General features: G+C 40.5%; 2 protein-coding genes across 3 annotated transcripts in view; both read left to right on the forward strand.

Moving 5' to 3' along the window:
* Positions 1-4,552, forward strand: part of PIK3C2A (phosphatidylinositol-4-phosphate 3-kinase catalytic subunit type 2 alpha) — a 102,430-nt gene extending 97,878 nt beyond the window's left edge. For both annotated transcript variants that reach the window (XM_025894336.2, XM_025894337.2), the window contains one exon: positions 1,436-4,552. In XM_025894336.2, coding sequence (XP_025750121.2) covers positions 1,436-1,618 — 183 coding nt within the window. In that variant the 3' untranslated portion in view covers positions 1,619-4,552. The remainder of the gene's footprint in view (positions 1-1,435) is intronic.
* A 7,054-nt stretch (positions 4,553-11,606) lies between these two features.
* RPS13 (ribosomal protein S13) lies at positions 11,607-14,586 on the forward strand. The gene is made up of 6 exons (XM_025894373.1): positions 11,607-11,712; positions 11,855-11,903; positions 12,066-12,144; positions 13,159-13,328; positions 13,797-13,897; positions 14,509-14,586. Exons 1-6 carry the CDS (start codon positions 11,690-11,692, stop codon positions 14,540-14,542), a joined length of 456 nt encoding a protein of 151 aa, XP_025750158.1. The 5' UTR covers positions 11,607-11,689; the 3' UTR covers positions 14,543-14,586.
* Positions 14,587-15,924: the final 1,338 nt, after the last annotated feature.

Here is a 15,924-nt window from a genome sequence, read left to right on the forward strand (position 1 = left end):
AACCTGCCGTCATTGACCCTTAGGTTTTAAAAAGGTCTTAGGAGTTATCTTCAACCACCTTTCCAGTGTTTGAACCCTCTCTACAACATTTTCAAAAAGTGGATGTCCAGTCTGTGCTGAAATACTTCCAGTCCATCCACTTTGTTTTGGGCAGTTCCAGCTCTTACATTTTTTTTATACTAGGCTGAAATCTTCACTGCCTGTAATTTGCACCTGTGGGTCTCTGTTGTACTGCTTGGAACCACACAGAATTTACTCTTTTTCTCCTGTGTAGCAGCCCTTCAGATAACTGAAGTTCTCAAAAGCCCTTCCTGTTATCCTTTTAAAACATCTTCACTACCTTTACCTTTGTTTGATAGGATGTAGTTTCAAAATCATCCTCCTTCTAATTCATTCTAATCTGTCAGCAATCCACTTCAGATAGGGTGCTCTAAACTAAAAGCAGTAAGCAAAGCATTAGCTGAACAGGATGGAGCAGAACTGTGACTTTCCTGAGCTACTCATGGTCAACTTACAAACTTACTCATCTGTTAAAACCTGCTAACACTACATTATTTGTGTATATTAACATTACATCCACACAAAAATGTCTGGATAGAGATTTGGAAGAAAATGTGGATTTTCATCAGGGTTGTAAGTTTGTTAAAACTGCAGAAGTAGCCTTTTAGCTCTTGAAAAGCATATACAGTGTTTGGTGAAGACAACTTGGTGTTATTCTCAAAAAGTAGTATTGGCTTTTTTCCTAGTTAGTAGTGTTGTACTTCCAAGAAATAATATGTAGTCAGTTTTTAGTTTTTATTAGTCAAACAGTGAGAAGGACTAGATTAAAGAGATGTTTCTCAGAAGTTATGATGAGGCCTTGTTGGGAAAAAAATTCTAAGTGTTGAATGTGGTGTGTCAGAGCTTTTTAGCATTCCAGATTGGCCGTAAACCGTATCGGTAGTTGGTGAATTTGCTTTGAAGTACGGATAATCAGAAATTATTTCATGGTATATAAAATCTAACAAAAAAAGACAACAAAAAGAAATTCTAATCCCTCATATTTTGTAAAATGGTTATTTTATCCCCACTTATGCTTCTTTCCATTCTCTTTCCCAGGTTATCAGATCATCTCAAGGCACGCCGCCTTGTAATTGCTTTTCCATTCCCCATACCTCCACCTCAGAAAATCCTTGTTTTCAGTTTTTAGCCAATAATAATTTTCTACTCTGTGCATTTCTATGTCAGACACTCAGAAGGATGATAATAAAATCCAAGGCTCCTGAAATACAAAATGTGCATCTAAAGTATGAGGCAAATTCTATCAGATGTGGCATAATTAATGTCATTATCTCTTTAACTACTGATCTCACTTCTGTTTTTACTTAAAATAATCCAAGAAACCAAACAAACAAAAAATTTGTAATTTACTGTTTTCTTTTTACCTTTGCTGTAGCTTGTGTACAGTGGATACAGCAAGGAAACTCTAAGACAGAGAGAACTTCAACTCAGTGTCCTCAGTGCAGAGTCTCTGCGGGAGAATTTTTTCCTGGGTGGAGTGACCCTGCCTTTAAAAGATTTCAACTTGAGCAAAGAGACAGTTAAGTGGTATCAGCTGACTGCAGCAACCTATTTGTAAGCTGGTGAATTTCTGAACTTTGAAAGCAAGGACAGTTATAAACACGTATACACACATACACACTTGGGAACTTTGTATAATATTTTTATACTTGGACGAAATTATAAAGTAAATGTACTTACTGCATTTCAATACATCTGTTGGACCAACAGTCACATAATTAACTTTTATGAACTTGTTGAAGCCATTGCTGTTTTAAAGTCATATAGAATGCTATAAACCCTAAACTTAATATATAGTGAGTCCTGAAAAAGACTGAGTTGGTGGTGAAGGATTTAATCCTTTCTTGAGTAATTCAGAATAATAGCTTTAGTTTGGTCTGATAGTACAGTGTCAATTCAGCCATCTATTTTGCATTGTTTCTTACACAGACACAGCATGTTTTCCTGTTTTGCACCTTTTATAGCCTTTACCACAGTGTGTGTTCACAAACACCAAAGGAAAGGAAAGGTGCAGGATGTTATCAGAAAATACAGCTGCTATTCACAGGGCCGAAAGCAAAGCACAAATAATAGTTATGTTCAGAACTACTACGTAGTTTATAGAAGTAGGGGAAAATAATACTGCTTTTTATCACCCATGTCTTTAAAACCTTTTTCAGAATAAGTGCCGATCACTGAAGTTGTAAATACTGGTGCCTTAACTTCATATGCTTCCCTGGCACTTCATTCTGATTTTTTCCTGACTTGATAAATAGTAACTTCCCAACTTACTAAAGAATTATGTACATTTACTAATGTTTTTCCCACAGAAATATGATTTTTTTCTATTTCTCATGTGACTTAGACATTTGATTTATGTTTTGTTGCCCCGTAACTGAATGAGATTCATTGATGTAACTGTGTACTAAATGCCATCATTCCATTATAATCCTGCATTTGTTCCCAGGAGTGTGAATTAAACTTTGGTAATCCACCTCCATGTATCTCTACTCCACTTACTCATTAAGCAAGTGAAAATTGTTCACTCATGTACCCATTCCTGTTTGGTAGAACTCCATGAATAGGGCAGACTCTTTACAGGAGGCCCAGGACAAGAATTCTAGGGTCCAGACTGAATATTAATGTAGACTTTTATAGCAAAGTTGGTCTTGTAAGCTGTCTTATATTTGTGAACATTATACATTTACATGAATTACTTTCCTTAATACAGCGGGATTCAGAATCATAAGGGACATGATTGAAATTATTCTGCAGTAACCATTAAGGATAAAATTCATTTTTATTATTCATTCAGCTGCACACGTAATTTTGTGTTTAGTTTGAATAAATATGTTGATATATTAATTCTCATGGCTAGAATGGAATTTCAGACACTTTTTAAATGGTAATAGAGATTGTAGTAATCTAGTTGCTGTGAGAGAACTGACAAAATATGCAATGAAGAATACCAATAAAGGACAATCTCCAGTTCAGTTGCCCACAACATAATTTTTATGAACTGTGCAGATGTTTGATGTAAATGGGAAACCTATAGAGCAGAAATAGAACAGTTGAGGATGTATCAGTGAGATAAGTTTAGGGGGGAAAAAAAAAAAAACACTTGAAATTCTTGGTGCCTAACACTAATGGTCCATTTGTAGGAAAGCCCGTTAGTATGATATATGAATGTCTTTTTTTTTAATGTTAAAATGTATTGTATATTTAATAATTTAATTAAAATGCAAATCAAAGCACCACCGTTTATTTACTTTTTCCACATCCAGTTAACATTTCCTTTAAGTGTATAAGTACTTTTGCAGATATAAAGAAGTGTTAGATATTTTCACTTAAGCTTTTGAGACCTAATTCCATTCCATGAATTGTCACTTAGCCACTGTTAAAAAAACAAAAAACAAAAAAACAAACAAACAAAAAAAACCCAAACCTGTCTTGGTAAAAGGTCATTGTTAATGGGACGCAGCATGTACTGCCTATTTGCAGTCTGTTACAGCAGTGTCTTTTAGCACAAATAACAGAGCTAGAAAATGGGATGTCACTTTTCAATTACAAGAAATCTGGATTTCTTATCTGAAAATGTATATTATGATTAATACTGTACAGTTAACCAGAGTTCAGGACAAGTGGTAATGTTTTTCTTAATTTAACTCGTGCCTTCTTTGGTCATTAAAAAAATACATATTTTACATATATTTAAGTTATTTCTTTGTAAAACGCTAATCTTCAGCCCTTACCAAAAAAAAAAAAAAAAAAGACAGGCGCCTCTTTGCACTACTACTTTAAGTAGATTTTAAGTCAGTTTTTTTAAACATTTTTTTTTAAAGCTTGCATTAAAGTACATCTGAAGCAAAAGTTTAAACAAACTGGCCAAGACACTAACTTTTATGTATAATCACAATGTTTTATACCTGTCTTTACCAAATAAAAATAATTATGCTACATATAAGTCCTGCATTAGAATTCTTTCTTCTTGCAGTGTTTTGGGATTCGAAAATAATAGTCTACTCCAAGAACCTATTATTTTCTCTACTGAGAAACACAATGTAGAACTTGCACTGACATTTTTATTACTTTATAAAAAACTATAGGTAGCTAACTGTTAAGGCATGTATGATCTTTGATATTCTTTTATCTTTTCAAATTAAAGTTGTATAAAAGTTTCAATATCTTGCCTTAAATTGGTTGACTGTTCTTTCTAGGATTCAAGTATTGTGGCATTTTAAAAAAATATATTCAATTTTGATACTTAGATTTCAGATCAGAAAGGACTAAAAGCCCCACTACCATAATCCATGGATTTATTTACATGCTGTTTAGCAGTGCAAATATGAATGAATATGACAAATAGTCTCATCTATAAGAACCAAATACTTATATTAAGATAGTGAGTAAAGATGTATAATATTTTTATTAATATCTTGAATATATTCAGTGGATTGAATGTGATTTCATAACTGTACTACGATTGTATTAAACTATTTCTGGAATAAAGGAACTCTGCTATCATTTCTTTCCTTATTAACATATTAACATTTTGGGTTCTAAACTTTAATAGGAGCTTGGGGAGCCTGGCTGGCTCCGTTGGTAGAGCATGCAACTCTTGATCTTGGGGTTGTAAGTTCCAGCTCCTCATTGGGCATAGAGTTTACTTAAATTTAAAAAATTAAAAAAATAAACTTTAATATGAGCTCACTGTTGTGTTCTTTGTATCTCACCCAGGAGTTTATTAGATTCACAAATCCTGAATTTCAAAGCTGGCCTGTCAGTTGCCCCTAAAAATGACAAATCTGACTTCTACCTATGGTTCTTTGAAACCATACAAAGTGGTTCTGGGTTGCCACTTTGCCCCATCACCATTTCATATAATTGGAATGATGAAATAATGCAACATTTACAGACTTCTGTAAGTATGGTCCCTGGCCTTTGGTGGTTTACTTAAATATTATAATAGTATACTAAGAACATGTTCTATACGTATCTACAGAACAGAGAAATGTAGATTCTTTTTTTTTTTTTAAGGTTTTATTTATGTATTTGTCAGAGTGGGAGAGACAGAGCACAAGCAGGGGGAGTGGCAGGCAGACGGCAGGCAGACGGCAGGCTCCCCGCAGAGCAGGGAGCCCTATGCAGGACTCCATCCCAGGACCCTGGGATCATGACCTAAGCCAAAAGCAGATGCTTAACCAGCTGAGCCCCCAGGTGTCCTGAAATGCAGATTCTTCTAATATTTTACCTCCATCATTCCAGAATGATACCAGTGTGAGACTATGGTTCTCTGGCCCTAGAAATAACATGCAAAAGGGCCCAAAGACTGTGAAAGAGTAATAAACAATTAGAGCTAGTTTCTTGGGGGGGGGTTATCACCACCATCAAAAACTGGGTTTCTGTCAGAAAAACAAAACCTTTTATTTCACCCTTTTTTGAAATACTTTATCATGCAAATTTTAGACATACACAAAATTAGACAACAGTGTAATGAATTCCATGAATGAATCCATCACATACCTTCAATAGTTATTACCTTAGGGCTAATCTTGTTTTATCCATATTAGCTAGGATGGGCCTAGGTATAAAAATCCTTATTTTTTTAGGATTCGCTGTTAAATTTTTCTTCAATTCTGAATAATTTATTATGACTTCCTTTCCAATTAACGACTTCTTTCTTCAACTGTTTAACTCATCCATTGAGTTTTTAATTTTGGTTGTTGTATTTTTATTTTCTAAAACAACTATTTGGTTATTTTTGTTTGCATCATGAACCAGGAGAGACACAAGACTGCCACCATCGATGGGGAAAGAGGTTTTTCAACAAATGGTGCTGGGACAGTTAGCTAACCACATGCAAAAGAATGAAGTGTAGGACTATAAACAGCATATACAAAGATTCAGAACACATCGAAGACCTAAACATAGCTAAATTTATTAAACTCATATAAGAAAACATAGGTGTACATCTTTGTAACCTTGGATTAAACGAGAGTTTCATAAGGATGACACAAGAAGCCCAACCAACAAAAGAAAAATAGATAAATTGGCTCATCAAAATTAAAAACTTTGTGGGCACCTGGGTGGCTCAGATGGTTAAGCGTCTGCCTTCGGCTCAGGTCACGATCCCAGGGTCCTGGGATCGAGTCCCACATCGGGCTCCCTGCTCCTTGGGAGCCTGCTTCTCCCTCTGCCTCTCTCTCTCTCTCTCTCTGTCTCTCATGAATAAATAAATAAAATCTTTAAAAAAAAAAAAAACTTTGTGCATCAAAGGTTTTTTTTTTGTTTTTTGTTTTTTTACTGTTTTTACTACTTTTTACTGTTAAGGTAAAAAAGTTCACCAAATGAGAGAGAATACTTGCAAATCATGTATCTGATAAGGCTCTGGTATCCAGAGTATTTAAAGAACTCTAAAACTCAACAGAAAGCTAACCTAATTTAAAAATGGGCAAAGAACTTTAAATAGACATTTCTCCAAAATGGCCAACAATCATATGAAAAGATGCTCAACTTTATTAGTCATTAGGAAAATACAAATCAAAATTATGAGGGGCACCTGGGTGGCTCAGTCGGTTAAGCATCTGCCTTTGGCTCAGGTCATGATCCCAGGGTCCTGGGACCGGGTCCCACATGGGGCTTGTTGCTCAGCTCGGAACCTGATTCCCCCTCTGCCCCCACCCCCATGCTTGCTCGCTTGCTCGCTTGCTCGCTCGCTCTCTGACAAATAAATTCTTTAAAAAACCACTATGAGATACCAATTCATACCCACTAGGATAGCTAGAATTAAAAATGGAGAAACTGGAGCCCTCATCCATTTCTGGTGGGAACAAAAAGTGGCGCAGCTGATCTTCAAAACATTTGGCAGTTGTCAGAAAAGTTAAAACAGTTACCCTATGACCTGGCAATTCATAATATAATTATATATAATTTCCAAGAGAATTGAAAACACGTACTCAAATACTTGTACATGACTGTTCATAGCATTATTCATGATGGCCAAATAGTAGAAATAGGCCAAATGTCCATCAACTGATGAATGGGTAAGTAAAGTGTGGTATATCCATGCAGTGGAACACTATTTGGCCATAAAAAGTAATGAAGCATGAGACCCCCGGTTGGCTCAGTCACTGGAGCATGTGACTCTTGATCTCAGAGTCCTGAGTTCAAGCCCTACATTGGACACGGAGCCTACTTAAAAAAAATAAGTAATGGAAAACTGATAGATGCTACAACATGGATGAATCTTGAAAACATGATAATGAAGAAACCACATACAAAAGGCCACATACTGTATGATTCTGTTTATATGAAATGTCCAGAACAGGCAAATCCATAGAGACAAAGCAGATTAGTGGTTGCCAGGGGAGTTAACTGCTTAAAGTACAAGGCTTCTTTGAGGGTGATGAGAATTTCTGGAATTGGTGGTGATTAATTATACTGTGAAAATACTAAAAGGCACTGAATTGTACACTTTAAAATGGTTAAAATAGATTCTATAGTATGTGAATTTTACCTCAAAAAAAAACCTGAAAGTTCAATCCTGGGGGGCCTGGAGGGCTCACTTGGTTGAACATCTAGCTCTTGATTTCGGCTCAGCGTTGTGGGATTGAGCCATGTCGGGCCCCCGGCACTCAGCAGCAAGACATCTGCCTGAGATTCTCTCCTTCTCCCTCTGCCCCTCCCCGCCTTGCTCAAGCGCTCGTGTTCTCTCTCTCAAATAATAAAATCTTTTTAAAACAAAAGTTCAATCCCTAGGGGTGCCTAGATGGCTCAGTCGGTTGTGTCTGACATAAGCTCAGGTCATGATCCCAGGATCCTGGGATCAAGCCCACTTTGGGCTCCTCGCTCAGCAGGGATTCTGTTTCTCCCTTTCCCTCTGCCACTCCCCCCACTTTCGCACGCTGTCTCTCTCAAATAAAATCTTAAAAGTTCAATCTTTAAAAGCCATTTGATCACTGAACCCCTTTTTAGTAATTGTCAATGATCTTTTTAGATAGAATTCTTGTCTAAAAAAAATCAGGTTTTGGGGCGCCTGGGTGGCTCAGTTGTTAAGCGTCTGCCTTCGGCTCAGGTCATGATCCCAAGGTCCTGGGATCGAGTCCCACATCGGGCTCCCTGCTCAGCGGGAAGCCTGCTTCTCCCTCTCCCACTCCCCCTGCTTGTGTTCCTGCTGTTGCTATCTCTCTCTCTGTCAAATAAATAAAATCTTAAAAAAAAAATCAGGTTTTGATTTACAAAAGATCTCAAAGTATGCCACATATAAAGGCAATAGGACATGCTATAATAGAAGGTAAACACCATTTGATTAACATTCAGCACACACATTTTACCATTGATATTACTGAATCTACAAACAGCCAGATAAGGTGAATTAAAAACTGGTGGAACGGGACACCTGGGTGGCTCAGCCGGTTAATTGGCTGCCTTTGGCTCAGGTCATGATCCTAAGGTCCTGGGATCGAGTCCCCAGGGAGCCTGCTCCCTCTGCCTGCAGCCTGCTTCTCCCTCTGAAATAATAGTTATAATTCCTATTCCATGAATATTTGAGTCAACATTCCTTATTAGAAAAGTTATATGGTCTTTTTAGCAACTGATTCTAATGATTTCTTTTTTCTAACCAGAATGACATTCTCAAAAAACTATCTAGCATTACTGTTGGTTATATCAATCCCTCAGTCAATTCCACTATAAGACATAACTGTGATGGCAAGTCTGGGCCTCAAGGCAAATCATTCCAGCAATGTTTGAGGGCTTAAACTCCCATGTGACTAAGTAACTGACCTGATCCAAATCACATACAGATGTATTGTGATCTGGTCTAGTTTGCCAAATCTTAATTCTCACTATTTTCTGCCTCCTGAAATAAAGTTAGTAGTCTAGACATCTTCAAATGGGGAAAAAGTTATTTAGGTTCCTTCAAATAATTACTGAGTGCCTAACTTCCTGCCTGCCAGGCACTGTTCTGGTTGCTGGAGGCAATGAAAAAGGAATGAATAGTCAGTCTATTCTCAGTGTTGTTGTTTTTTTGTTTTGTTTTTTTTGGAGGCTGACAACCAAACAACTAGAAGGAAAATGTCAGAGATTTGTGCACTATGAAGATAATAGGATGGTATGTTGGAAGGGAGGACTACTTTAGATGGTCTTCCTCAGGAAAGGCTTCTTTTGAGATGACCTAGAGCTCAGGATCTGAAAGGCAGACCTGAGAAGACCTTGGGGAAGAGCAGTTCAGGTGGTGGCAACTGCAAGAGTAAAGGAACACTCCTGTTGCCTCGGAGGGTCAGAAAGGGGTAAATGTGGCTGGAGTGTTTAGAACCAAGGGGTGTGGCAAGATCAAGGGTTTGAATTTTATTCTAAATGCAGAGAACGTAGGAGTGATTTACTCAGAGGAGTAATAGATTATCCGATTTATATTTTTATTATTTAATTTATTTGACACAGAGAGTGCCCAAGCCCAAGCAGGGGGAGCGGCAGAAGGAGAAGCAGGCTTCCTGCTGAGCAAGGACTCCATGTGGGACTTGATCCCAGGACTCTAGGATCGCAACCTGAGTGAAGGCAGAAGCTTAACCGACTGAGCCACCCAGGCCGACCTCAATTTGTGAAGATCACTGCTAAGGGTGCCTGGGTGGCTCAGTTGGTTAAACATCCTCTGCCTTTGGCTCAGGTCATGAGCTTGCCGTCCTGGGCTGGAGCCGGTCCTGGGCTGGAGCTGGTCCTGGGATGGAGTGCGGCCCCAGGCTCCCTGCTCAGTGGGAAGCCTGCTTCTCCCTCTGCAACAGCCCCCTCACCACTGCTCACGCTCGCTCTCTCGCTCAAATACATAAATTATTTTAAAAAATAATTTTTTTAAATCACTGCTAGGTGGAAAATGGGTTGCATTTGTTTGAGGTGGACACATGAGTGAAAGCACAAATAGCTGGGATAACACTGAGTTGCCCAAATGAAGGATGATGGTGGCTTGGATTGAAGTAGCAGCAGGAATGGAGAAGTGCGAATGTATTCATGATATATTTTTGTGGTAAAGCTGAGATGTCTCTTAATGGGAACAAGACAAAAAGGAAAAAATGAGATTCCAAGGTTTGTGGTTTAAGCTAATGGGTCGTGTTTAACTGAAATCAAGGGGTTTGGAGCAGGTGGCTAAGGGACGGGGCTTAGGAATTGGAGCCTTGTTCATTTTGAGATATCTGTTCCATATTTGCATTAAAGATGTAAATTTGGCTAATGGTAAGAATGCATCTTTGCTAGGAAAAAGAGATTACCTAATTTGAATGGAATTCCTAATGCTTTAGAAGAAAATTACTCATCAATGATAGGTTGAAAGAGTGGAGGTGGATGTTTTAGTACTTTAGTTTCTAAGTCTCACCAGTTACTTTAAACATTGACAGATGTTTCCTGATTTGACTTCCCTCCTTCCCAGAGCCATGCTGCTTTTTGAACAAGATCCTTCATTTGCCCACTCTTTCAACTCATTCTCCATACCAGCACTGAGTCAGTCTTTAAAGTTTCAGGGGCAGTTCCCTTTTGCCAGGAAGTTCAATACCTGTTTTTCTTTCTCATCCTCCACCCTTCTTTCATCTCTACACCCAGCTCCTGCCTTTGCAATCTTGTTTTCCAAACTCTTCCCTGTTAGCCAGTCTCTCTCACTGGGGAACGCAGCCCTATGAGGATCCGCCCAACACGCCTCCCTGCCCAGCCAAGCGCCGCACAGCCCCTCGTAGGGGAAAGGTGGAAGTTTACCAGGTGGAGGGGTAGGTAGTGGGTAGGCGGTTCGCCCCGGCCTAGTTCAAATTCCTGGGTTCTTCTCTGTGGTCTGTAATCTCTCCCCAAGAGATTAAATTAGGATTAGAAGTAAGAAATGGGGCGGGGGGGTGCCTGGGTGGCTCAGTCGGTTAAGCGTCTGCTCAGGTCATGATCCCAGGATCCTGGGATGGAGCCGTTGACCGGACACCCTGCACCGCGGGGTGTCGGCTTGTCCCTCCCCCCCGGCTCCGGCACGCGTGCTCTCTAATAAATAAAATCTTAAAAAAAAAAAAAAAGAAGAAGAAATCGTAGCAGTGGCTGGGTAGTAACTACCATGACTTCCAGTATAGCACTTATCAGCATGATATTTTACCAGTGCATTTGTTACGGGCAGGGACAGACTTTGAGGTAGCTAGTCCCAAGCAAGACCTGGCGCTGGTGAATGAATGAACAATTGTGTGTGGCTGAACTTCAGGCACCTAAATTCGCTGAGCGGCGGTGTCGCACATTAACGGCCTTCCTAGGGCAGGGACCAAATCCACCAACCCCTGCTGCAGTAGGGGCTCCACGCTCTCTCCCAGGCCGTGATTCGAACCTGCACGATTTTAGCGCAGGGAGCTCCTCCAGAAAGTCCGCCGGCCGCGGTCTTAAGTTTCCGCTCTGGCCACGAGCCTCCTCAAAGACTGACGCATGCTGGGATGTGTAGTCCTGTGGATTGAGAACTCTTGCAGTCCAAACAAGAAGTGCACTTCGGGATACGCAGCTCGCGGGCGCCGAGGGCCACGCAGCATAGCTCCGCCTCCTGCACGCGAGGAGCGCGGACGTGTGTGAGGTCACTTCCTGTGTGCTGGGTGGTTTCCTGCAGCGTTCCTACCCTCGTTCTCTTTTTCGCTGCCTGACCGCCGCCATCATGGGTCGCATGCACGCTCCCGGGTGAGTTCGGGTTTCTCAGCGGGTTGCAGGGCTGGGCTGCGGGGTCGGGAGGAATGGGGAGCGTGTGGGCAGCGAGTCGAGAGGATGATTTTCTAGGCTGTTGGCACTGACCCCCTCATTCGGAGACTCTCTCTCTCCCCAGGAAGGGCCTGTCGCAGTCGGCTCTGCCTTACCGCCGCAGCGTCCCCACCGTAAGTAGCGTGCGGGGACGCGGGAGAAGTCGGGGAGGGGAGACTCGGTGCCGGGTGGGGCCGTGTGTGCCTGAGGAGTGCCGCTGAGGATGGCGAGGACGGCTGAACTTCGGTACCATCCCTGGTTTCTCGTCCTAAGGCCAGTTTCTTTTCCATAAACAGTGGCTGAAATTGACGTCTGACGACGTGAAGGAGCAGATCTACAAACTGGCCAAGAAGGGCCTGACTCCCTCACAAATCGGTGGGTGTTTCTGTGTAACGTAGCTCTTTTCCGCCTGCCCTCGTGCAACTCGCTGGAAAAGTCGCTGGGGGAAATGTGCCGCATATGTGCTTTGAAAACCTTTTGCTCGTTTCCCTGGCTTTATTACTGATGATCGGGGCCTAGTGCAAGTTCTTATGTGGAAGAGGAGAAAATTAGTAAAATGCTTTCCAAAATAATAATGAGTATTTACTGTGGGCTTTGGCGCTCTCCTGCCTGAATGGTTCTAAACATTTTATATATACTGACCTCATTTCGTTCTGACCGCTGTACTTTGAAATGCGAAGTTTTTGCCATCTTACAGTTGAGGAAACTGAGGCATGGAGCAGCTATACAACTAGCCCCAGATCACTCACCTATTAAGTGGAGGAGTTGGCATTGACAGCTCAGAGTATTTGTCACACTCTTACGTTGTGGTGTGAATCTCAGTTATGTGTAACTTTGTGCAAGCGGTTTCATTCAGCACGTTTGCTTGCTGTGTGGTTCTGGACCCTGAGAATACAGTAGTCCAGAAAAGGGCAAAAATATGTGCCTTCTTGGAGCTTATATAGTCTAGCAGAGGTATTACATGCTACAGGAAATAGGTAATAGACTGTCAAGTATTCAGATGGTGCTATTCTGAGATTTAAAAGATAATGAAGTTTTTACAAGAATGTCTGATACAATTTCTTAATAAATGGTGGTGGGTTTTAGTTATTGAGTAAATATACATAGCAGGAATCTCACTGATTTCTTTGGTGGCCTATAATCCAGCAAGTTTGCTATGATGATGGTCTTCCAGCATTCACAGTTTCCTCCAGAAGGGTTTTTCTTAGTGTTGGGTAAACCAACCTTGGATGACTGAACTTTGCATGCATTCTCATGTTAGTTTCTGTGATAACATAAGTAACCCCATTTTACAGAGGAAAACTTGGAAAATGACTTGATCTCAGCGCTCTGACATCACATGCTTCAGCTGTGTGTTTGGTGGGGGAATTTATATTACTCCTTTTTCAGGTGTGATCTTGAGAGACTCCCATGGTGTTGCACAAGTACGTTTTGTGACAGGCAATAAAATCTTGAGAATTCTTAAGTCCAAAGGACTTGCTCCTGATCTTCCTGAGGATCTTTACCATTTGATTAAGAAAGCTGTTGCTGTTCGAAAGCATCTTGAGAGGAACAGAAAGGTAAGAGAATAGAATTGCTTATATGAACTTATTTCAGTAAAGTATAGTGCATTTGATGTGAAAACTACCTAAAGAGGCGTAAAGCACAAACTTGTCACACTCCACTTGCTTTGAAATAAATTGTACCAGAAGAAATTGGGGTGGGGGAGTGGCTTTTGCTCCACTAGATGCAGTATATTCAGTTGGTTGGAAATGTTGAGGTGTCTATTTACAGAGTTTTGTTGCTTTATTTTATTTTATTATTTTATTTTATTTGCAGAGTTTTGCAAATCATTCATGTTAAGATTTCTGGAAGCTTTAAATTCCCTTAAGGACTTAATTCTAGCCACATGAACCCTAGTCTGTGATTCTATTACAGGGCATTGGGTAACTTCATTAGAGTGCATGGTAGCTATACATTCTTTTGTTAAAGTAATATTTGATAATGTTTGAGTGGTTTTCTTGAATTCTGTCAATTTTTATTTTTAGGACAAGGATGCTAAATTCCGACTGATTCTGATCGAGAGCCGTATTCACCGGTTGGCTCGATATTACAAGACTAAGCGAGTCCTCCCCCCCAATTGGAAATAGTATGTATTAACCTTTTTTGTTAATAAGAACAGACGTTAGCCATATAGTAAATAGAATAGCAACTGTAGCAAAAGGCCTGTTAGTAAATGTTTTAGGCCATGGCTATGTGGTCAGCTACCTTTTCAACTCTACCATTATTAGGAGGAATACAGCCATAGACAGTACATAAACAAACGGGCATGGTTGTGGTCCACTGAAACTTTATTTCCAAAGACAAGCAAAGGGCCATGGTTGCAGATCCCTGATTTTTAAAACACAGATAAGCCCTTTGACTCATTTCTAGATACTGGGTAGAGTTTCATTTCATACCTCTGCTCCCTGTGTTTATATTGTCCTGTTTTGCATAGATTGCTCAGTATAATAATTTCTGAACATGCAGTTTTCCACCAGAAGGGCTTTCCCTTATGTTAGCCAGTTCTCCCTTAGATGAGTTGCATCTTCATTCCTATGCTTGAGCACAATGAACTAATTCAGGAACTTTGCATTTTCGTGCCTTTTATATATTTGTGGTTTATTTTAGCTGTTTGGAAGTAGCTCCATTAGGTGTGAGTCTGTGAATGAATATGGAGGACCTATTTTAATGAGCTCTTCTCCCTTTCTTCCTTTTCAGCGAATCATCCACAGCCTCTGCCCTGGTCGCATAAATTTGACTATGTATTCAAGCAATAAAATTATTGTCTAACTAGAAGCATATTTTGTATTTCTTTCCCTAAAAATAACATATCATTGACTCATACATGTTGATCTTTTTTGATGTGGAAGTGTGTTAGCACAATGAGAAGCATGTGATTCCACAGGGAACAACGAGATAGCACCCTTCTTTTTCATCCCTTCACTGCTCAACTAGTTGAGCAGTTCATAACTTCTTGGGGGGTTGTTAAATGGGGAGGGGGGTGGCAGGACTGGAAGAGAAGGAAGTTGTGACTTAATTGTTTTGATGTCATGACAAAAATGTTTCTAAGTATTTCTTTTTAAGATGTTAATTTAGTTACTGAGAGAGCCCAGGCAGAAGGAGAGGGACAAGCAAACTGAGCGCAGAGCCTGACTCAGGGCTCCATTCCAGGATCCTGAGATCATGACCTGAGCCAAAGTCAGACAACTGGTGCCCCGTTTCTAAGTGTTCTTGATAACGTTCGATATTAATACTGAGCTGGACCTGGGCGCCTGGGTGGCTCATTTGGTTAAGTGACTGCCTTCGGCTCAGGTCATGATCCTGGAGTCCGGGGATCGAGTCCCGCATCGGGCTCCCTGCTCAGCAGGGAGTCTGCTTCTCCCTCTGACCCCCCCCATGCTCTCTCTATCTCATTCTCTCTCTCAAATAAATAAATAAAATCTTTAAAAAAAAAATACTGAGCTGGACCTGTGATAAATGTCATCCAGGTAGTGTATATAGTAGTATAGTCTAGTATACTAAAGTTCCTCTGTAGGAGGAGCATCTTTAGTATGGAGGGACCTCAGGAAGAACTGGTATTTGATCCCAGTCTTGCTGGTGAGGCTTAAAGGTGAGGAAGAAGAAATTCAGGTAGTAACAAGCACAGTTCTATCTGGAGTAGAGGGAACCGGAAGAACTGTGAGATAAATTCAGGTGACTGAGCCTTGTGACTTACGGATGTGTTAAAGTGTACTCATCTGGGTGTTTTCAGAATATTTATTCTTTAAAACAACCTCATGAGGTATGTGGGTATCCCTGTTTAAAAGAGGCAAGTCTTGGGGTGCCTGGGGGGGCTCAGTTAAGCATCTGCCTTTGGCTTAGGTCATGATCCCAGGATCCTGGGATCGAGCCCCACAGCCAGGAGCCTGCTTCTCTCTTGGTACCCCTGCCCCGCTCATGCTTGCTCGCTTGCTCTGAGATAAATATTTTTTTTTTTTAAAGATTTTATTTATTTGAGAGAGAGAGAGCACGAGAAGGAAGAGGGTCAGAGGGAGAAGCAGACTCCCTGCTGAGCAGGGAGCCCGATGCGGGACTCGATCCTGGGACTCAGGATCATGACCTGAGCCGAAGGCAGTCGCTTAACCAACTGAACCA

This window comes from Callorhinus ursinus, unplaced genomic scaffold (genome assembly GCF_003265705.2).
Source record: "Callorhinus ursinus isolate GAN/ISIS: 27379988/994484 unplaced genomic scaffold, GSC_fseal_2.0 scaffold49, whole genome shotgun sequence".
In the NCBI taxonomy this organism is placed as follows: domain Eukaryota; kingdom Metazoa; phylum Chordata; class Mammalia; order Carnivora; family Otariidae; genus Callorhinus; species Callorhinus ursinus.